Here is a 25,183-nt window from a genome sequence, read left to right on the forward strand (position 1 = left end):
CGCCTGATATCAAACCTACCGAAGTCGGCCCATGTCACCCCACTTCTTAGGGACCTGCACTGGCTCCCCATTGCTGCACGTATCCGCTTCAAGGCCCTCGACCTAGCATACCGTGCAGCAAAGGGAACCGCTCCCGCCTACCTCCGGTCAATGGTCTCTAACTACACACCCTCAAGACCCCTACGCTCTGCATCTTCTGGCCGCCTCAGACCTACTCCTATCCAAGCTCCCGGAGGGTCATCAAAGAGAAGCCGCCTATTCTCAGTCCTTGCCCCACAATGGTGGAATGAACTACCCATCCCAGTTAGGACAGCCGAATCCCGTCCAATCTTTCGCCGTCGACTAAAGACTCACTTCTTCAACCATTATCTGAAATGAAAAAAAAAAAAAAAGAAAAAAAGAAAATCTAACCCTGACTAACCTTACTGTCATGCACTTGTCCTAATAAACTAACCTACACTGTAACACGCAACACTTGATGAACATTGTTACTCAGCTGATAGAGTTGTACCCTTCTTGCTGTCTTGTCGTACAGAACTTGTAAGTCGCTTTGGATAAAAGCGTCAGCTAAATGACTAAATGTAAATGTAAATGTATATCGTATATGTCACAAATGTACAGTAACATCACTATATACCTGTATGTCATGTATGTCATAAATATCATGATGTCATGTATGTTGTGTATGTCATGAATGTCACTATGAATTGAAAATGGGGGACCCTGATGTAAACAAGACAAACGTCTTTCTCTGGTCTGCATCCCCTTAACAATTGTGTGTATTGAGCCGTATTGTACCCATTCTGCAATCTGTTAAATAAAGTTTTCATTCATTCATGCAGATACATAATTTACATGATTCCATCTCAATCTGACAGGTGCTCAGAAAGGCTGCTGTGATGTCATCAATCAACTGCATGACTTAAAAAAAGGACAACAAGAAATGTATCAACTGTCTGATGATGATCAATAACCACATGACTGATCATATTTGTTTCCACAGAAACCATCGTAATGGTCAAATGATCATAACGTGACAAGCGTGTGCAAGTGCATTTTAACAAAAATAATCCTGATATTATTCATGATTCTGAGGTATTCTAGATGTCAAGATAGCAACACTTTGAAGGATAAGCAGGCCTAGCCATCTGCATGTCTTGTATATTTGAGCATTAAACATCAGTTGCTTTTTCAAAATAGATATATATTAGTATTTTGGAATACATCTCTCTCTCTCTCTCTCTCTCTCTCTCTCTCTCTCTCTCTCTCTCTCTCTCTCTTCTCTCTCTCTCTCTCTCTCTCTCTCTCTCAGGACACAGTTGTGTGGATGCCGTACCTCAGTTACGTCAGTATATTGGCAGTAATAGCTTCCTTTTGCTCCGGACCAGGTAACTCTATTGTACTACTGACCTACTATTGCCTATATTCATGTCTTTCTACTATTACACTTCCCATACCTGTACCCCCCCCAACCATGGTTTAGGCAAAGGGTGACGCCTATAGAGTGAGGGCGTGATGCATAAAGGGTAAAGTAGTTGACTTCCTGCGCCTGTGTACGGAAGATCATCATTCTAAATATTTATTTAACCGGCATGTAATCTCGCAAATGAGCACAATCTCAACTTATTTTGAGTTTGAAATAAGTTTGAAATTCAATTAAATAAGGGCCAACGGTTATTACATAGTGAAAGAAGCGACCGGCGGTGTTCCGGACAGCGCAAAAAAACTATTATTCTACACCGTGAAACTGTATATAAATAGTTTAGAATCAATCCAAAACTTTTGTATTACTCATGAACAGCGGCATATCACCTTTACTTTATATTTCAAAGATCTCTTGTCTCAACGCATTATTGAGCAAAAGATGTTTCAAATAACTGTTTCATACAGACTAAAACCCCAGAGAAGCACACATTTAATATAAATGTATGACTTTGCTGCAGTCTCGCTCTCGGCGCACGCCCTCCACACTGTCACTTCTTGGAACATATTGGGCACACCTTGCAAACTCGCTCAAATCTCGATGAGACAAACACCTTCTGTGTATTTGCCTTGGTCGGGAATGAAATTGAAGAGAATGAAGATACCACAGATATCAATTCGATCCACAACCCATACGTTTTCATTTACCTATCAGTGGGAGAAGGCCATCTGTACGCAACACCGTTGTATAAGGAATGTAGAGGAATTTACCACGAGCAAGGATGTACTCAGTCAGGTGTAACACCGATTTATTTAGCTCAAACGGAGTATCAAGTACAAATAGGTTGAGAGTTATTGCTGGATGACAAGACCTAGTATCCCCTCAAAGAGCTCCAGAGTCCAGTAAAACCTATAGGTCTTTATAGTCGAGAGAAAGGGATTGTGGTTAGGAAGGACTAAATATTGGGTTGGAGGGGGGCCAGGAGGGGGGAGGGGTAGGTTAGAAGGGAGGAGGTGGTATCAGGTGAGAGACAAAAAGTGGATAAATGGGGGAGGGTAGACAGATTGGAGAGGTGTGGGGGGAATAACAAGAATGGGAGGGGGGTTGGAACATAACTGGGAGATTGTTTGAGGGGGGAGGGGATCATTATTCCACAGGAACATGGTTAGTCTATATTAATCAATACGCCCACTCGCTCGCTGTGTGGTTTCTGCAAAACAACAATCTGCTTGTGCCGCGACGGTAAACTCCGCCCGGGAATAATAGCGTTTGCGTTCGCACATACAGCCGGGTAATGTGTCAGGAGTCCAGTGCGTGTGCGAAAGAGGCTACAGAGACGGTATCGTACTTCAGAGAAGTGGTCGTCGCAAATCCCAAGTGAATTAATCCAGTCTACATTTCTGTGCTTTTGAAAACGAATTTAGAAAGGGCTTCCATTGGCAGCGCTTCCCGTTCCGTTCAACCGCGGTGAGAGTAATCAGACAGTCAGCCTGTGATTAGAATCATGACGGCGCGCGCTGCCATACATTACCATGGCAATTAGCAGTTGGCACCGGCTATTTATAGTGCCGCGAATGCGCAGGGGGTGGTGTTTGTGTGTAAAGAGCATCTGCGCGACTTGGCGGGTGGTCAAGTCGGAGGTTCAAGGTGAGGCCGTCGCCGCGCATTTACATCCCGCTCAAATAACAACATCCACGGGGAGGACGCATCCACGTGGCCACACGCCACAAGAGTCCCGGAGCAGCAGACTTCAGAGTGAATACTGAGAATCTTCAAAGCACACCGTGTACTCGTGCCCAAAGGCTGTTCATTATATATATACATGTATATATACTGTATATATATATATATTTTTTTTTTTACACCCTTTGTACACCACTGCATGCTAACTGAGTAATCCTCCCTTTATGACAGTTGTACAAAGCATCGGGTATAGTTGTGGTTTCTGAATACAACAGGGGTCAGGAGCCTTCAATAGACACATTTTTGTATCTTTTTGATCAGATAATTTTTTTGAAACTACAGCCAGATTTACACTTTCATATATCACAATAATTTTTTTTCATGTGTCAAAGTGACCTTGAGCAAGACACTTAACCCCTAACTGCTCCTGATGAGCAGGTTGGCACCTTGCATGGTCGCCTCCGCCGTCTGTGTGTGGATGTGTGAGTGAATGGGTGAATGTGAGGCATAAGTTGTAAAGCACTTTGGATAAAAGCTGTTTTATAAATACAGTCCATTTACCATTTACCATTTACTGAAAGATGTACTGGCAATAGAAGTTGCAATACCGTCAATATATTGTCCCGCATGTCATAGACAACTGTAAGGCATCATAAACTACATTCACCTGTTCAGTGCCAGTCGGCTTCCAGCCGTATTACACATTATCTCACATGATAGCTAGATAGTGGCCTCTTGAAATTAACCTGATTATGTCATAATTAAAATACAGCTTCACCCGCCTCAGTTACCTACACACACAAATGCTGCTGTCGGTCGTACAGTATATGATAATGTATTGGATTTTACATTTGTTGTTGTTGTTGTTGTTGTTGTTGTTGTTGTTGTTGTACATTTTCCTAGTCAACTGAAAAGGTGATGAGCCATGTAATATCTGGGAAAGAGCCCTAGGTTCCCTACCCCTGTGTTAGAGTTATAATAATCATATAATAATACACTTTTATTAGATTTAAACATTTGCATAATACATTTGTATAGCACCTTTCATACAAGAATTGCAGGTCAGAGTGCTTCACAGCAGTAAAGAAAAGTCACAAGGCATCAAGACCAATGCATAAAGTACAGACATAGAATAGGCATAGAATTTGCATAAATAGACAAAGTCAAGATAAGGCATAGAACATTATATCACATAATATTTAACTTATTTACTTATTTTGACTGTACTATAATTGGACTAATGTATTCTACTATTACCCTGCACATACCTGTACCCCTCCTCCTCCCCCATGATGCTATGACGCCTGCATTTTCCCAAGGGGATCAATACATAAATATTGTATCTTATCTTATCTTATCTTGTGAAATTGGCAGATACACATAAAATAGACACACCCACCCTGTATTTTAGATGTTTAGTTTACACAATACGGTTGATAAGAAGAGGGTAAAAGACAAAGTGCTTCAGCGTAGCAGTATTTTAGATGTTTAGTGCCGTCAGAGCCATAGGTCTTTCTCATAATATACTCCGCAGAGTGATGTATTAACAAGACCAGGCACACCTAGTATTAGCCAGAAACCTCCCGTCTCTTAAATATGACTAAATGTCTCCCTCCCCTACGGTATGAGACGAGGGAGGGTTAGACTGTCACACTGTCACACCTGAGAGTTTGGTCTTGTAAGGCCATGAATCATCACCACTGTGGGGGGGTTCGGTGCCTTGCTCAGGGGGACCACCTCGGTGGGGGAGAGAGCCCTTCTCCTTCTCTCCCACACACACCTACGTATGATTTATGGCCAGCCGAACCAAACTAGACCCTCGGTAAGTTGAATATGGTGAATGATTGCGAGAGACAGAAGAGAAAATCCACAAGAGGGATGACCCGGGGGCTGCTACGTATGGAAAAAAGAAGAAAAAAAAGGATCGCCATGAAGTCATTTCACCATGGCAACAGTGACCCAGATATTTAAAAGTTTGACAAAAACAGACGGGTCCTGTGAGCCTCCCTCACGGTTGTGTTATATATTATATATTATATTTATTATTATTATATTTCAACTGTGATAAATTACTAACACCTGGTTGTATCTGCGAGACACGTTCAACACCCATCAAAATGGATATGCTGTGTTTTACCTGTAAGAAAACAACAACAAAAAACATCCTTATTTCATCCACGTGTGTCTATCGCAACTGCTCAAATCACTATTACAATACAGGCAGTAAAAAAACTAAACGATTGCATCTGTTGATTGCTTTTAATTAGTGCCTTCAATCAATTATATGACACAAAAATAAGGATACTTTTCTATTTCAACGTGGTTGAAAATAAATCATACAAAAACAAAGGTTACAAAAAAATAACAGGTACAGTACTCCTCGCGCCCAGCAGATGTTTTGCATTACAATTATTGGGGTGACTGGCTAACCTCATTTACACAAATCTCTCCACTGGAACCAGCTGAGTATTAATATTCATACACCCTGCGAGTGGGAGACTCCTGATTCCTCTGCTCTGTTTTTTTGCGCTCTTGGCGTTCAATATCCACTGTCAATTAGATGCAAGTCAGTGCTGAAGTGCTTTTTGTGAGTGTCTGATAGGAGGCTCTGTCTGAGAAAACGATATACTTTGCTAGCGTTAATGAGACCTGAGAGGAATAGTGTTTTTCAAGTTGTATTGCATTGTACTCTCAAGTGCATTTGTGTGTTTCGCCTGATGTGTCTCACCATAACATGTTATGTAAAAGCATAACAATACAAGACGAGGGTAGACAAAAGCAAGGATAACAAGTAAATGAAAATACGTACAACTTGATCGACAAAGGTTGGAGATCGAGGTCTTAAACTCTGCAACAGAGTGGAGCATTTCAAGCTTTAAGGACTGTTGGAGTTAATTTCATGAGCTAGGGGCATCATAGCAAAATGGGGGATCTTAGGATCAGCCATCAGTCATTGGAACGGGTTCCATAGGTTCCAAAATTCATTCCAATAATGATGTTATATCAAGTTCAAGTTTCAAGTTTCAAGTTCAAGTTTCTTTATTAGTTGTCATACAAAAGTACAGAATACTTTTATATAAAATGCTTCTTTCTGTTTTCCTCCAGAGATTGTGCTAGATAAAAATAGATAAGTATAAAATAAGTATAATAATTATAAAATAGAAGTCAAGTACGTAGACAAAAGTGTTCAATATATACATATATACAATATACAATGCAGAGTAGAAAAGTAACTGAGTTATAATACAATATACAGTACAATGCAGAAATGGGATGAGGTACAATTTAGGTACAATTTACAGTAAGGTGTAATGAGGTATGAGTTGTAGTGCAAATTCTTTACCAATAAATATAAAGTGTGTTAAGTGTCTAAAGTGGGTGCTGCAGTGAGTTGTTTGTTTAAAGTGAGTGTGTGCGTGTGGATGTGTGTGCTGTGAGTGTATTTGATGGTTGTTACAGTACATAGTGTTATTGTCATTTAGCATCCTGATGGCCTGAGGATAGAAGCTTCTTCTGAGTCTCTCTGTGCTTGCCATGAGACTCCGGTATTGCTTGCCTGACCGCAGCAGTTCAAAGAGGCAGTTGTTTGGGTGGCTGGAGTCTTTGATAATTCTCTTAGCCTTACCCATGCACCGCTTGTTGCAGGGTTTCCGTTAGAAAAAATTGTTGCCGGTCTCAGGGTCCAGTATGAGAGAAATTCCGGTCAGAGTTTATTGAGCTTAAAAACAATTGATAGGCAGGCTATATAAAGAATGACATCCTCAAGGCATGTAGATTTATAATATTTTAACTTAAAACTAGGCTACTTTTGCGTATACAGTCATTATATTCCAAATAAAATAAGTCCCGAGACTCCGTGCTGCTGCTGACTTTAAATCAAATAGGTGTCTGTGGGCAGTCGGCCCGACATTAATAAACAGCAGTCTGTTATAATCACATTTTTATGAGCTAACGAATTCCGTTATATTGGACATTTGTATTAATTATATCAAGCGAAGAACTGAGAAATTTGGCAGAGAGAGACGGCAACATTATCGTGCGTTTGCGTGATGACTCTCCACCTCCCAACGACTTATTTGCGAGAGTATGCCGCTGCAGAGCCGCAGATTCAGCTGTTTTCAGGCCCTATCTGGGGACCGTTCAGCAGTGCCCCCCACCCAACAGCTGAATTGCCAATGGCTGAATTGGAGTATTGCACTGTGCCGGCACAGCTGGTGGGTTCTGTGGCTCTGCAGCTGCATGCACTCGCAAACCCAGCACTAAGCTCCCGCTGACAACATTATTATACCTGCTTGGTGGAGCAACGATGAAACAAATGTAATGATTGTTTCGTTCATCGCATAGGCTATTTAATTTTAGCCTATTTTAATACAATTCAAATAATAAAATTGTGCTTAGAGGGAATTATTTTCACCGGACATTAAGACCGGAGAGATTAAATATGTCGGACTTCAACAGATTTTGCCGGTCAAATGCCGGTCAAATACCGGTAATTACCGGCTAACGGAAACCCTGGCTTGTTGTAAATGTCTTGTGGGGGAGTGGGAAGCCCACCTCCAATTGTGCGTTCGGCTGAACGGGCCACTCTCTGTAGTCTGCTACGGTCTTGTGTGGTGCTATTCCCAAACCAGGAGGTGATATTGCCAGTCAGGATGCTCTCTATTGTGCATGAGTAGAAGTTCTTAAGGATCTTCTGACTCACTTGGAACTTCCTCTAAGGAAGTAGAGGCGTTGCCGTGCCTTCTTGATAACACTGTCAATGTGTGTGGTCCATGTCAAGTCCTCGGATATGTGGACTCCTAGGTACTTAAAACTGTTCACTCTCTCAACCGGTGCCCCGTCGATGCTGAGGGGGCTGTAGTCCCTGACCCCCGACCTCTTAAAGTCCACAATCATCTCTTTTGTTTTGCTGATGTTCAGGGAGAGGCAGTTCTCCTGACACCACTGCGACAGATTCTTTACCTCTTCCAGGTAGGCCCTCTCATCATTGGCAGAGATCAGGCCCACCACTACTGTGTCATCACCAAATTTGATGATTGTGTTGTTGTTCCACTGTGCCACACAGTCGTGTGTGTACAGCGAGTAGAGGAGGGGACTCAGAACACAGCCCTGGGGGGCCCCTATGTTGAGCGTGATGGATGTGGAGGTGCAGTTGCCTGCTCTCACCACCTGGGGTCTACCCGTCAGGAAGTCCAAGACCCACTGGCAGAGGTCATAGTTCAAGCCCAGGTCCCTGAGCTTGGCTATAAGTTTGGAGGGGACTATGGTATTGAATGCTGAGCTGTAGTCAATGAACAGCATTCTCACATAGTTTCCCTGCCTCTTGTCCAGGTGTGATGCTGCTGTGTGCAGCACATGGGCTATGGCGTCCTCCATGGACCTGTTGGGGCAATATGCAAATTGCAGGGGGTCCAGGTTGATGGGGAGGGAGGAACAGATGTAGCCCTTCACTAGCTTCTCAAAGCACTTCATGGCTATGGAGGCCAAAGCTACAGGGCGGTAGTCGTTGAGGCAAGCAGGCGTAGATTTTTTGGGTACAGGGTTAATGGTGGACTTCCTCAGACAGGTGGGGATGACAGCCTGTTCTAAGGAGAGGTTAAATATGTCAGTGAATACCGGGGCCAGTTGGTCGGCACAGACTTTTAGGACGCGGCCGGGGATACCGTCCGGTCCTGCTGCCTTCCTGATATTCACTTTCTTAAAGGTCCTCCTCACCTCATGTTCTGTTAACCTGAACACTGAGTCTCCATCGGCAGTGCCCCCCCCCCCTCCATTGCAGTGGTTTGTAGGCTGGTGTTGTTATTCACAGCCTCAAACCTTGCATAGAAGGTATTGAGATCATTTGCTAAGGAGATGTCACTGTTCAGCTTGGGGGAGGTGCCTTTGTAATCTGTCATCGTTCTGAGGCCCTGCCACATACCTCTGGAGTCAGCCTTTTAAAAAATGAAGTTCAACTTTATCCCTGTAATGCCGTTTTGCCTCTATTACTGTCCTCCTTACGTTGTATCTCACCGCCTTGTGTTCATTCATGTTGCCTGTCACAAGCCCGGCATTGTAGGCTGAGGTGCGCGCTTTCAGAGCCTCACAGACGGATTTATCTACCCAGGGCTTTTGGTTTGGGTAAACTCTAATTGTGGTAGAGGGTATTGTTTCTTCTACCAGAGTACAGACAAAGTCAAGCACCGTTTCAGTGTAGTCATTAATATTGTCTGTGTTATCACGGAACACACTCCAGTCTGTACATTCAAGTGCAGCTTGGAGCGCCTCCTCTGATTCCCCAGACCAACGCTGCACATCTCGCGTTACTACAGGGGCACGCTTGACACGCACTAAACACGTTGTCATTTTTCGCCCGATTATCTAATCATCCTGAAATCAACGCTAGATTATCGTTATTATACCTCCTCATATATATTGAAATTCTTTTATTGGGATAACCACATTGAGATACAATATCTCGTTTTCGAGAGGGTCCCACTCATGCAAGAATGAAAAGGGCCCTGGAGCGCGGCGCTCGCCCCCTCCCCCCACCGTAAACAGCCTCACACAGTCCACACAGACAGCTTCAATCGCAGGAGAAAGAAATATCAGATCAACGCAAGATTGGATATATAGTGTTCTTACCTTGTCTCTGATGTAATGCAAAAAAAATAATCCAATTATCTGATCGCCATTTGAAGTACTGGGCGCGGAGGTCCGTGCCACGTTATTCGGCATTGCATATGGAGGGGGGGGGGCATCCTCGCAGATGTATCGTTGAAACAGGTTACCTCGCCGGATTATTTAAACCCCGCCCGCACGGCTCAGCTCGGCCCAGATAACAAACCACATAGTTTCTAATGTAGTACAGTTGCTGCCACAATGCGTTAGGGGGCGGTATTGACCGTCTGCAATCGCAGACACACTCAGAACAGTATGCACAAGGTGCCTCGATGAATTATGAATGGCAATAGCTAATAAAAGAAATAACGAGTTAAACACGTATATATACGTGATTGGCCGTCAAGCGCTGGCTCCCAATCACGTATATATACGTGGATGGCCCCGGATGTGTTAAGGAGCTCACGATTCTTCAGAAGATCCCAAAATGTTGCGCAATTCGGTCGAAATTGAGATATTGGCCATTTTGAGTGCTTTGAAATGTTCTCTATCTGTTTCCTTATTTGCAAAACGTAATAGATTGTCCGACAGTATTATTTTCCTCGATGTGTGAAAAAACTACAGTTGTGTCGGAGGGGAGTGGCTAAGTACTTTCTGTCTAAGGTGTCTGAAACGGAGGTCTAGGGCCTCCACAGGTGCGTTTGATAGAGCTGGCGGACACTATGGGGTTGTGACTCCGATTAAAGAGTCACAGAGGCGTGCTTCAGTTAATGATTTGTATTTGGGAATTTGTGTGTGGTTGTCTACAAAGGAATACAATACAATATACATTAGTAAACATAGTAGTGACGTACATAAACATAATGTCATAAACATGTGGTCTATAGCTAGAATAATATTAATTAATAATATAATACAACTAGTAACTAAGACAATCACTTAACCGGAGTTATTATATAACCTACATACCATAATTCCTCTAATAGTAACCCCGGCTTGTATTTGTTTCAACTGTAGCGGGTACCAGGCTTGTATTAGGAGGAGGCCTGTATAAGAGGGAGGCCTATATTTCAAATTTTCAAACGGATCATAATGAATAAATCAACATTTTGTGTCAGTTTGAACCCAGTAAAATGTACTGGGTTCATTTATTGAAACCAAGTACTGTATGAAATAGTAAACAGTGCAATTACAGGTGGTCACTGGTCATTTCAACGTTTTCAAAGTGAAATCAAGTAACTAGCTCAGTATGCAGCTCAGTATATTAGTAACCCGCCTTGTATTAGGAGGCCGGCTTATAATTGCTTAGCTCAAGAGCGCACCCGGCCATTAATAGAGACCCGGCTTGTATTTGAGACCCGGTTACTATTAGAGGAATTACGGTAGACTATGCAGGGAAATTACTCATGCAATACATGCAAACAATATAAGTAGGCACACACTGTAAACCAAGTGTAAAGATACATTAAATTCACTAACAGTAATGAGTGAGTTATATTTATATAGCCTAGCTAACACACAACTAAGCTAACCAACATAGCATGGCAAACAGTATCTCAATAGCAGAGAGAAACAACATCGACAGAAATGGATCAATGTGAACATAATAATAATAATAATAATAATAATAATAATAATAATAATAATAATAATAATAATAATAATAATAATAATAATAATAATAATAATAATAATAATAACTTTATTTGTATAGCACTTTTCATACAGAGGTTGCAGTTCAAAGTGCTTCACAACAGTAAAAAATACAGGCATAAGCGAGCATAAAAAGATAGACAGGTAGAATCACAGTGTTTCACATTAGGATCTAGCATCCCAATAGGATCTCCGCTTACAGTTTTCAGTAACACAAATAGTAAAAATAGTTTAAAATGATTCAGTTTAAAAATAGTCAAACAATTATAAAATAGAACGGACATAAAAAATACAGGCATGAGCGAGCATAGCAAGATATGGCAAATCACAGTGTTTCACATTAGGATCTAGCATCCTAATAGGCTCTCTATTCAGTAATACTCCTGTAATTCCCAACATACTTCACAGTACATATTGCTGTAACTTTAGTGATATTAGATCACAGGGACACGAACCCACACTGTAACTTTAGTGATACTAGATCACAGGGACTCGAACCCACACTGTAACTTTAGTGATACTAGATCACAGGGACTCGAACCCACACTGTAACTTTAGTGATACTAGATCACAGGGACTCGAACCCACACTGTAACTTTAGTGATACTAGATCACAGGGACTCGAACCCACACTGTAACTTTAGTGATACTAGATCACAGGGACTCGAACCCACACTGTAACTTTAGTGATACTAGATCACAGGGACTCGAACCCACACTGTAACTTTAGTGATACTAGATAAGTGTAGACTAAGCTCCAGTAAATGAATTAGGCAGGAACGAAACATAAATAGTGTACTTACTTACGTCTGTCATTGACGCACACTTTCCCCAAAGGGACAGAAGTAACTGCCGCGTACGTCAAACAGCTGAACTGAGACCAAACGTGCGCGAGGTTAGACAAACTCTTAAAGGGCCAGTAACCTTATCAGCAGACCAGATTGCGACACTAGCTGGAGTCATAATTCAGCGCACACACATGCACACACACACACACATCACATTATTCTGCTTAGCTTAGTTGGAATACTCAGTTAGCAGATAACATTGCAGTAGTTAATGTTTTAGCGCGACGTGGGTATATACAGGACTCAAGTTTCAAGTTTCAAGTTTCTTTAATAGTTGTCATACAGAAGTACAGAATACTTTTATACAAAATGCTTCTTACTGTTACGCTCCAGAGACTGTGCAAGACAAGATAAGTATGAAATAAAATAACATAGTATAGCATGTAAATTAGAAGTAAAAAAATGAGGTCACAGTGTTCAGTATAGACATATGTACAATGTTCGATGCAGAGTAGACGTAACTGAGTTACCATATAATATACAATACTGTGTAGTGTACTAATATACAATACTATATAGTGCAAGGCAGAAATAGGATGAGGTGCAATTTAGGTACAATTTACAGTAGGTGTACGAGTTGTAGTGCAAATCCTTTATCAATAAATATAAAGTGTGTTTGTGTGATCTAAAGTGTGGAGAGTGGGTGCTGCAGTGTGTTGTTTGTTTAAGTGAGTGTGTGCGTGTGGGTGTGTGTGCTGTGTGCATTTGATGGTTGTTGCATAGTGTTTATTGTTCGTTTAGCAGCCTGATGGCCTGGGGATAGAAGCTTCTTCTGAGTCTTTCTGTGCTCGCCTTAAGACTCCGGTATCCGGTAGGATGCAAAGCATGTTAGACTACTTTTAATTCATAACGTTCAGTCGGGTCCGTGATGAGCTGGAAACACGGTCAATGAAAAGTGTATTCTCGAGAATGATAATGCCGGTTCTATTATCCTGACTAAACTTGGAATACCAGAAAATAGATCTTATAGACCAGGGGTCAGGAACCTTTTTGACTGGGAGAGCCATAAAAGCCAAATATTTCTAAATATATTTCATTGAGAGCCATATAGTATTTTTAACGTATAATAAATTAAATATATGTCTTACTTTTAATGCGACTTCTGGTGCTGCATGGTTTTGCTGATGGCCTTGTAATCTGGTTCATACGTGGTGAGGTTGAGCTTCATGCAGGCGTTGAGGCTTCCATCAGTTAAACGTGAGCGTAGGTTGGTCTTAATGTTCCTCATATGCGAGAATGACTGCCCACATGCATATGTAGAGCCAAACATGGTCAATACGGCAATACTCACGCTGCATTGTGTGGTATGTCACAGGAAGCTCGTTCCAAGTTTTAAGAATCAGCTGGTCTTCAGGTTGAAGATTTTTAATTTCTGTCCACTTGTGTTCCCTCGCCAGCTCTGCTCGCTATATCTTCAGCTACAGATACTATTGGCTGTATCTTCAAAACTAATTTCTGTTTACTTTAAAATGACACAGTATTATTAAGAAATATCACAAGTATTAAAACAAAAATAAAATAAAATAATTAATTTTCTTTTTTTTTTTTACTCAAAAGTTTCTGGGAGCCATATGCTGTCACCAGAAGAGCCATATATGGCTCGCGAGCCATAGGTTCCCGACCCCTGTTATAGACGGTATGGTTTGTTGGAGAAATATGCTGCCCCATGGCCGAGTGTCGAGAGAGCTTTTCAGCTGAGAGCAGTGAGTTCAACGACAGACAATGTGAGAAACAAACAATCCCTCCCCCCTCTCGCTCTGAAGAATGATATGCATATTGCTATCACTCAGTGATTTAACACCTATCAACGCACACGCCGCTGTTTGTGTGTGCGCGCGTGCATGTACGTGACGCGTTGTAGTTCGCATGAATACGGGGATAATTTAGAACTATACAATTTAGCAAGAATTAAACATATTTACAAGTCGTATTAAGTTTAGCAAGTAAGGAGACATATATATTACATCTCAAAGCACTAGAAAATGTAATTTTTCTATTTTTACCGATTTCTGAAATGCGCGACTTCCTGAGCATTTCTGAGACATTCTAAATCCCTTTGTTCTCCGCCGACGGGTTCAAACAGGCCCTTGGACTCTCAAGGGTTAAAAGACATAGATTGAAAAGTATCCGCCCAATTTGTACATGTGATGGCTTATTTTGAAGGTATGAACCTGTACTTTCATAGCATGTAAATGGTAAATGTAATACATTTGAAGATTGCTCAATAAGACCTAAAGTCTGTGCCTGGTCACATTTAAACTTGAAAGGCAACCGAGGCTTCCCTCATTTACAGTCATGTCGAGTGCACATACACAAATAAGCACACAAAAAAGGCATATAAAATCACACAGAATATAAAATCATAACAATTAGACAAATAAGGATACAAAATCTATTAAAACATGTACAACTTTATTGACAATGGTTGGAGATCAAGGTTTTAAATTCTGCAACAGAGGGGAGAATCTCAAGCTTTAAGGACTGTTGGAGTTCATTTCATCATAGCGAAATCCAGATTTACCCTGTTCCGAGCAAACTCAGGGGACCAGCCAGTCACTAGAACGGGTCCATACGTACCAAAAGTTCATTCCAATAATGATGTAGTATAAGGAGGTAGCTTACCAATAAGGACCTTAAAAATGAACAAATACCAGTGTTTGTTGCGCCTCTCTGTCAGAGAGGACCAACCAACCTTCTCATAAAGGACACAGTGACGAGTGTCGTATCCATCATTATGAATCTGAGGGCAGAATGATATACAGAGTCCAGGGCCCTCATGCATCAACGTGGACTTTGAACTTGACCTACTTCCACACGTAAGCACGGAATGTAGAACTAGCGTACGCACAGGGAAGTCGGCATTCATCACACGTGCGTACGCAGGCTCTATGGTCCTCCGTGTTGATGAATACCACTTTGTTCTACCGTCAATGCTCGTGCATGATTATCCATATATGGTCATGAAAATGAGGAAACACCCCCCATGGGATGTGAAATAATGGACCGACCCGAGCGGGACTCCGAGAAACTCCACGGAGAATTCACTGCTGTCGAACCAAGAAGACACTATCGCGTATTGTGGGATAAATAAAAGGCGGATTTGTAAACGGTGATGTCAGATATCAACGGCTCCCTAAGACCATTGCTGCAATTCTGCCTGGACAGCTCAAAATACTAATAAAGACCGTTCGTTGACCACTGTTTGGCGTTGGTTGTGTGTCATTATAACCGTGCTTGTAATATGAATGCCTTTATTAGTTGTGTTCGATTGGCTATATGATTTTTAGATGCATCTATTTTGTTGTCGGCTAATAAAGACCGCGCTGGAATATGACTGCCTTTTCCCGTGTTGTTTGATTAATACCCCATGGATTAAAGTTCTCCTCAATTTTATTCCAAATCGCGATGGATCTCCCGTCAATTTTCTACCTGCTGCATATGATTTCTAGAGGCATACTACAATCTATTTTGACGTCAGTATTGGGTAGCCTATATAAACAATATAATACGAGAGCATATACAAGAACAATGAATCTCACTGCATGTATGATAGCCTGCCTTTCAATACATGAACTTGAATCCCATCATATACATAGTCTGTCCACTATAGTGTCATTGCAATGCGTTTTCTATTCTTTCTTATACAGTAAAAAGGGGGAAGAACACTATATTAATATGACTTGTATTCTGCTTACAGCTTCGAAGTTCCACTTGTTTCGTTTAACGTAAAGCCTTTTAAATATAATCAAAACGTTCCCGTGTTTCTGCGGTCTGCGCAGAATAATAACGAGTTGAGCTTTATGATTTATGATGAATTGGAAATGGGGGACCCTGATGTAAACAAGACGAAAGTTGGTCTGCATCCCCAATTAACAATTGTATGTACTGAGCTGTACTGTACTGTACCCATTCTGCAATCTGTTAATAAACTTTTCAATCAATCAATCAATCAAGCTACGCGGAGCGCAGTCAGTCAGTAGCCTACACCCCGTATATTCCGATAACGCTATATAAACCATGCTGCATTCATTCTGAGAGAAAGATCTATTATTCCAAATGCTATTTATAGGGTTTTGACCATAATTACACTACTGTTGCTATTTTACAATGAACTATAATGAACTACGGTTCGTACAGAACGTGCCAGTGTTATTATGCACAGAAGCTCATTTCCTTGTTGTAATAATATATTCTACCACTGGGCGCTAGGTACGCCAGGTCTGAAATGTGCGTAGATGTACGCACAAAGTCAAGTTCAAGTTGAAGTTGATGAATCCCACTCTTTGCTTAGAAATGATCGTACGCACAGGGTAAGCACAGATCTGTGCGTAGAACACGTTGATGCATGAGGGCCCAGGGACTTAAGGGTTGAGGCTGCAGCATGTCTATAGTTTACATCACCATAGTCCAGGGCCCTCATGCATCAACGTGTTCTACGCACAGATCTGTGCGTAACCCGTGCGTACGATCATTTCTAAGCAAAGAGTGGGATTCATCAACTTGAACTTGAACTTGACTTCGTGCTTACATCTACGCACATTTCGGACCTGGCGTACCTCGCGCCCAGTGGTAGAATATATTATTACAACAAGGAAATGAGCTTCTGTGCATAATAACACTGGATGTTCTATGAACCGTAGTTCATTATAGTTCATTGTAAAATAGCAACAGTAGTGTAATTATGGTCAAAACCCTATAAATAGCATTTGGAATAATAGATCTTTCTCTCAGAATGAATGCAGCATGTCATATATGTTACGATGAATTGAAAATGGGGGACCCTGATGTAAACAAGACGAAAGTATTTCTCTGGTCTGCATCCCCTTAACAATTGTATGTATTGAGCTGTACTGTACTGTACCCATTCTGCAATCTGTTAATAAAGTTCTCATTCATTCATTCATTCATGGTTTATATAGCGTTATCGGAATATACGGGGTGTAGGCTACTGACTGACTGCGCTCCGCGTAGCTTGATTGATTGATTGATTGAAAAGTTTATTAACAGATTGCAGAATGGGTACAGTACAGTACAGCTCAGTACATACAATTGTTAATTGGGGATGCAGACCAACTTTCGTCCTGTTTACATCAGGGTCCCCCATTTTCAATTCATCATAAATCATAAAGCTCAACTCGTTATTATTTTGCGCACAGACCGCCGAAACACGGGAACGTTTTGATTATATTTAAAAGGCTTTACGTTAAACGAAACAAGTGGAATTTCGAAGCTGTAAGCAGAATAAGTCATATGAATATAGTGTTCTTCCCCCTTTTTACTGTACAAGAAAGAATAGAAAACGCATTGCAATGACACCATGCAGATAGTGGACAGACTATATGATGGAATTCAAGTTCATGTATTGAAAGGCAGGATACATCATACATGCAGTGAGATTCATTGTTCTTGTATATGCTCTCGTATTATATTGTTTATATAGGCTACCCAATACTGACATCAAAATAGATTGTAGTAGTATGCCTCTAGAAATCATGCAGCAGGTAGAAAATTGACGGGAGATCCATCGCGATTTGGAATAGAATTGAGGAGAACTTTAATCCGTGGGTATTAATCAAACAACACGGGAAAAGGCAGTCATATTCCAGCGCGGTCTTTATTAGCCGACAACAAAATAGATGCCTCTAAAAATCATATAGCCAATCGAACACAACTAATAAAGGCATTCATATTGTACAGCACGGTTATAATGACACACAACACAACCAACGCCAAACAGTGGTCAACGAACGGTCTTTATTAGTATTTTGAGCTGTCCAGGCAGAATTGCAGCAATGGTCTTAGGGAGCCGTTGATATCTGACATCACCGTTTACAAATCCGCCTTTTATTTATCCACCTCCGTTACGAGGACCTCCACCTCGGTGTCTGTGTAGTTTCTCTTTTTCGTTCGCTTTGCCATCCTCCAACATTCCACGCACAGGGATTCCCTCATGGTATTTGAAGGGGAGGGCCTGACCATATTTGGTTGGTCGGGGCGGTTTTGGTATGCAAATACGTGAAAGCGTGCACGAGCTGCGGCGCAGGGCCAAGGTGGGATTCATCATGACAGGTGTGCGTAGAGCCTGCTTACGCACGTGTGATGAATGCCGACTTCCCTGTGCGTGCGCTAGTTCTAAATTCCGTGCTTACGTGTGGAAGTAGGTCAAGGTCAAAGTCCACGTTGATGAATGAGGGCCCAGGACTGATAAGAAAACTGCTTCAACATGAAGTGAGATTAAGTGAGAGTGGGAGGAACATAGGCATGTGGTCAATTCCAGATGTAGTCAAAACGTTCATACGCTCATCTCTCTCTCTGGCGTCAGTGGCGTCCCACAAGCATCAGCTTGGCATCCGAACTTGCCCGCCATGCTGACAAAGGACAACCCAGAGCTAACTATCTTACGACGGCGGTATATGAAAGATAGCCAGTAGAAAGGCATCCCATTCAGTAGGACACCATTGTATTTAGCTGACATTCTGAGCTGTGTTCATAGGTTAACTAAGTATTTAAAGCGACAATGTACATTTTTGGTACCTGCTGGCCGCAAGCGGTATTATCTCTGTTTTCAATACATTTCCCAGGAGCCGCTTTGCTCTGTTGCCTCTGTGTGCTTTCGTTTTATACAGGCAGACTTTTTATACATGCACATTTCTTATTGGTCAAGGTGGCTGCATATCTGTTATATATTTCATGCTGGCTGTGCATCTTGCTTCACCTATTGGACTACCTGTGCTCATGGGCGCTTGCTGAAAGAATTTTACTCAATGCACCTATCAGTGATCAGGGCTACGCCCCCACCTGCAGCATATAAGCAGGTACTGGCCCTGCACTCACCCTTCTTCTTTCACGCTGTGAGGATAGCTCAAAAGACAATGCATGTGTGTGTGTGTATTCCTGTGTGTGTACCGCCCATTGCATGTCCTATGTCGTTGCATGCCGAATAAAGACGTCTCTAAAGAGGTCTTGCATTATTATATTATTATTATAACCAAGAATCGTCTCCTCGCCCGCACATGGACAAGATTCCAGTATCAAATCCGTCTTTTTCAAGACCACCCCCAGGCCCGACCTGCTGGTGTTCAGCGCTACAGTCAGAAAGCAGGAGGATCGGCGAGTTGAAGGAGAGTGCCGGTCCCAACGCGAGATTCCGAGGCACCGAGACACCAGTGGCCCCCGGCTTCACCTCGCCGCTGCCGTCACATGGCCGTCCCTTGAGCACGCTGTGCTAATAGCCAGGATCCACAGGAAGCCTGTGCAGCATCGCAGAGTGAGCACTGAAAAGACCAATTATCCTTTGATGCCTCGCTCTGTTACCTCAGAGGAGCTGAGACGGGAGTCTCTCTCTCGCTGCTGCTTTCACAGTGATGTCTCACGAGGGCACCTTTCTTTCAGCGTCCATGTAGAACCTTGTCACAGTGTTTTCAGCCATTGTGTAGTGTAATGTGTGCCTGGTGCCAGTGCATGGCCGCCATTGAACCTTGGGTGCTACACAGTGGTGGTGAAGGAGGCAAATCCCCCCCCCCTACATTGTAAAGTGCTTTGAGAAAAACGCTATATAAATACATTCATTCAGCGCCACGGTGTCAGTTCCTAGACGGAAGGGGCTATTTTTCTTCAGTGTTTCACTCTGTGTCATCATCGTGAAAAGGAAACATCCAAGTACCTTTCCAAAGGTGTTGACGTCAAGCGCTGCTCATGCGGACCGAGGTGCAGCACCGCTGTCCCGGCTGAGAGATAAGATGGACTACGCTCTTCTGTGGCGTTTTGCTTGGGATCACATCACAAGAGAAACCCTATGGCTGCTTCAGTGCACAAATACCGCTATCTTTTACTCACAGTATGTCTTAACCCCTTAAGCCTGATGGGCCCGGTACATTGTTTTTTTTTTACCAATGATTTTAAGGGGTATTAGTGAAATATGAGTTTATAGAAATCTCAGTGATTTTAAGTGGTATTAGTGAAATATGAGTTTATAGAAATCTCAGTGCATTGAGTCGGAAACCGGCGCATATTGACGGGAGGAAGTAGCACAGCCAAAAGTGAGTGTAGTCTTTTGAAAGAAGAGACCCAGGGCTTTCGATGGGCTTTCGAATAAAAAAAAAAACTACACTACCCAGCTCACGTCAGCCCCTGTCAAATTTGTAGCCGTCTGACGTGAATAATTTTTCAACGTAATATTCAGGATGATATCTCACGGGTCGAACAAACCTGAACGCTATTGCCATGAAATAGAACGTTGTTCGTTTCTTTACCTTTCTGTGAATGTCTGGAAAAAAACTGCGGCTCCATCAAAATGGCGGAGCAATTTACATTACAAAAAAGTAACTGTACTTACAGTAGATTTCATTCACGGTTTTTGCTGCCCTGTCAGGGGCGCCTGGTGGTGAGTTGGCCATAATAAGGTCCTTTATAGGCCTGATATTCTATATTCTATATTCTGATTTCAAATTGCATCCAAAATGTGTCCGGATGGCAAAATTCAGTACTGTATCTACAAAACCCCCTGTAAATCACCTGCCCTTTATTAATTTCTTTAGATTTTTCACGTCTGGTCAATGTTAGCATGGTGTTATTCACTGTCAAAGATGAAAAAAAAGAAAATGTATATTCTCCTTTGGTTCATTACAATTTACTCAAGCCTAGTAACAGAAATATTATTTCTGACATTGGGAATACATTCCCTGAGGTCCATAGATGTCCCTAGATACAACATGCAATTTGACCTTGTAGAAGTGGAGCAATCTTTCATTTACTTAGGTATGTATTTTTTGGTGAATTTTCTGAAAATATGGCTAGGGCTTAAGAGGTTAAACAAGTGGACAACAGGGGAAAGGAACAGCCCAGCGATGATGGAATTACATTTTCTGCTTTCCTGTCTGTGGCTATGCCTATCACATTATTCTATAAGAAAGTGTGAAGGCAGCTCCACAATATTCCATCGCTCTTTTGTCGTGTGAATTTCTACTAATCAAAACAATGGTTTTATCAGTAATTACGGTTATATGAAAACCGGTAAAGCTTCAATCAGTCCCGGACACAGTTAGATTTTCACAGAGCAATGCCTACAGACAGCCATAAACACATGGCACGGTCCGGTCGCAGAATGCCAGCGATGGTTGAGCAGCCACTCCTCGGAGCTCACACCGACCACATGCTGGCGAGGTTGCTGTTGTGGAACCGGAGAGGTTAATTAACAAATGTATTTGTTAAAACATGGTCAATCGAATGCAAGTTAGTTTAGAAGTTCGGTAGAGGACATGACGTTCTCTGGCCAGGAAAATTGTGCCAAGCTCCCTGACTTACTTGTCAGTTCACCTTATAACCTTATCTGACACAAAGGGGACGGAGGTGTTAACAAAAGGCCATGAAAGGAATTTTCCACATTGCCCACTCTGTGGGTTCTCAGCGTGGCACCAGCGCCTTCCCGCTTCCATGTTCTTGGCTCTCTCTCCCTTCCGGGCAGTCGAGCAGCTTACCCTATACACGGTTTGCGTGCAGACCACACCGACAGGGCTTCTCTCCCGCCACTCACAGTCAGCTGGTGTCAATGAGGTCCTCACTCACAGTCAGCTGGTCTCAAAGAGGTCCTTACGCATGCTAACAGCGATAGAGTTGCTTCTGACCCAGCACCTCTGGTAACTTCACCTCGAGGCGCTCCGCAACCTGATTTAAATTTTCTATGAAAACGGTGCCTTTTACCGCAGTGGGAAGGATTCTAATGAGCAGTTTCCCTCTGCTGGATAAATACCACCCGCATCGACACTGATTACCCCCACAGGCTTCCCCCCTCCTTTTCTATTAGGGAAAAGGAAGGGGCCCACAACTCCCACAAGCACAGTGATAGGGACCCACAACTCCCACAAGCACGCTGTCACCAGTTCAACAAGCCTGCCTCCCTCAGCGCTGCGGTTATCTTAACCAGTGTGGCTGGAGAAACGCCTCTGGCTAGAATGGATAAACAGAACACTGAGCCTGGGACCTGTAATGCCATACACTCACATACATAATGCAATCTTGCTGCAAACGTGTACGATTGGTAACTGCGTATAAACGCACAGGGGTCCACAAATATACCACTTTTGAAGAAAATGTATTCCCACAAGTATATACACACACACACGCGCGCACGCACTGCACAGCTGTCACGTCTCACCAAAGTCAACACAGTTCCAGCATTAAGGCTCGCTTGCAGCCAACTACTGTACCTGCCAACCAGCACAGAGAGCTTTTTACATACACTACAGTATGCATGCTAAACTGCAGCTTACATTTTACATGGCTCATTGTGGATGTTAGTTTTATATCGTACTGTACATATTTGTGACCAAGTTCAACACTTGGGGCGGGATCCACAAAGAATGGATTGCACGGTGCTAGTTGCACCCTTACTTACAATTCATTATGAATTGAAAATGGTGGACCCTGATGTAGACAAGACAAAAGTCTTTCTCTGGTCTGCATCCCCTTAACAATTGTGTGTATTGAGCCGTACTGTATTGTACCCATTCTGCAATCTGTTAATAAAATGTTCAATCAAGAAATCACCTCGCAGATTTTTCTCTTTCTCTCTCTCTCTCTCTCTCTCTTCTCTCTCTCTCTCTCTCTCTCTCTCTCTCTCTCTCTCTCTCTCTCTCTCTCTCTCTCTCTCTCTCTCTCTCTCTCTCTCTCTCTCTCTCTCTCTCTCTCTCTTCTCTCTCTCTCTCTCTCTCTCTCTCTCTCTCTCTCTCTCTCTCTCTCTCTCTCTCTCTCTCTCTCTCTCTCTCTCTCTCTCTCTCTCTCTCTCTCTCTCTCTCTCTCTCTCTCTCTCTCTCTCTCTCTCTCTCTCTCTCTCTCTCTCTCTCTCTCTCTCTCTTTCTCTCTCTTCTCTCTCTCTCTCTCTCTCTCTCTCTCTCTCTCTCTCTCTCTCTCTCTCTCTCTCTCTCTCTCTCTCTCTCTCTCTCTCTCTCTCTCTCTCTCTCTCTCTCTCTCTCTGTCCATTGTTAATTTGCTTAGACTTTTAGTACACTTGATCTCAAGAAGGTGCTGAATGAGCTCAGTGGCAATCTTTCACATTACTGTAAGTCAATTCAATTCACGTGTTATTCACCGTCAAAGATGAAAGACATGTATTATATTCTCCTTTGGTACATTACAATTTACTCAAGCATAGTAACAGACACAATATTTCGGACACTGGGAATACATTCCCTGAGGTCCGGTAGTGCTTACCTGACTGCAGCAGTGCACACACATTTACACACAAGCACACATGTCATGGACCATGCTGCATTGTCTATGATCCATGCTTGATGTATGACGGAGAGGCATGTTTTCTGACCTACATAAGGCTACCGCGGAAAAACGTGACTGGGTTGTCCTACTGTATTTCACAGTGTGTGTGTTAGTAGGCCCATCGAAGACCCACGTGTATGTGCATAAGCACTGTGACCTTTAAAGTCTTTGTTTGACTTATATACTGGTGTATTTATTACACAATAGAGCAGTCACAGATGGCATCAATTAAAGCTACTTCAAGTATTGACAAGACAAAATTGGCCCAAGGCTCACTTCCTTGGCCCAGTAAAAGGTCTATAATTCAACATCTTGTTCAATGAACATTACAATCTCAGAAACCTCCACAGAACACTCCACAACAAACCTCAAGGCGTTTCAGCTTTAGCCTTATCAGGTAGTCTGACCAAACACAGTCCTCGCGAACACCATTATACAAAGATGATACAATCTTTCTGTGAACACATTATTGTAACGAGGCAATCGGATGGGTCGACAATGACGCATGCTTTCCTAGAATGCAGAACGCGGGTTCGGGATAAAAACGAAGAAATACTTCAAGGTCACAAACGCGTTCTTTCAAATAGCTGGAGAGATTGTCGACTGATGTTATAATGAAAACACATACAATGCACACGTGCTGCATTGTGGCGATAATGGTGCAAAAGAAAATACACCGGCCTTGAGATAGAACAGCGACTTCAACACCTGAACGTAATGTGACAGGGTCATAATACACATTTCATGAGGGATAATCCGACACCTAGAGAACATGGATAATAAATGCTGGAGCTGTTCTACTGTAATATATGCTGGAGCTGGCGTTGTACTGGGGACCTGTGGGGCAAATCCGGATTCACATAATGGTGGAGTAAAATATAATAACTGCAAAAAGATGAGGATAATAGGCGGATGTGTGAAACTCAAAAGCACAATTTAGGATAATCTGTTTTAAATCTTTTAATAGCAATTTCCTTACTAATAACTGCAAAAAGCTGAGGATAATAGGTGGATGTGTGAAACTCAAAAGCACAATTTTGGATAATCTGTCTTAAATCTTTTAATAGCAATTTCCTTACTAATAACTGCAAAAAGCTGAGGATAATAGGTGGATGTGTGAAACTCAAAAGCACAATTTCAGATAATCTGACTTAAATCTTTTAATAGCAATTTCCTTACGTGGCGTACAGTATTTCTTTAGACATATGCTGCAGTGGCATACTACTGTATGTTAACACCCTGCTTTGCTATTGGTGCCTAAGTACTGTTAAATTAAATACAAGTATACCCTATCTACCAGTACACTGCTGAGCAGTATACATACAGTACTAATATGGTGGTATACAGTACCACTGAAATATTCATGTTTAGCCTTTTTATTTCCCCCTCAGTTGGTTTTCCAACTGACAAATGCCCTAATCTTCACATTCTCCACCACATAATTAGTTTTAACACAAAACGTATTAAAAATAAATTTTTTGCTTGTTGCTGTTGGTCTGGGGAGGGTGTAGACTACCACATGCTGCCCTACTGTCGGTCTGGGAAGGGTGTAGACCACCACATGCTGCCCTACTGTCGGTCTGGGAAGGGTGTAGACCACCACATGCTGCCCTACTGTCGGTCTGGAGAGGGTGTAGACTACCACATGCTGCCCTGCTGTCGGTCTGGGAAGGGTGTAGACTACCACATGCTGCCCTGCTGTTGG

The 25,183-nt window shown here is 42.4% G+C and overlaps 1 protein-coding gene across 1 annotated transcript in view; it reads left to right on the forward strand.

Annotated features, from left to right (window-relative positions):
• Window positions 1-25,183, forward strand: part of slc2a9l2 (solute carrier family 2 member 9, like 2) — a gene marked incomplete at both ends in the record, with an annotated part of 722,296 nt that overhangs the window by 437,992 nt on the left and 259,121 nt on the right. Inside the window, one exon of the mRNA XM_084315784.1 lies at window positions 1,313-1,388. Coding sequence (XP_084171910.1) covers window positions 1,313-1,388 — 76 coding nt within the window. The remainder of the gene's footprint in view (window positions 1-1,312; window positions 1,389-25,183) is intronic.

Source organism: Notolepis coatsorum (assembly GCF_963971535.1).
Source record: "Notolepis coatsorum genome assembly, chromosome: 6".
NCBI lineage: Eukaryota > Metazoa > Chordata > Actinopteri > Aulopiformes > Paralepididae > Notolepis > Notolepis coatsorum.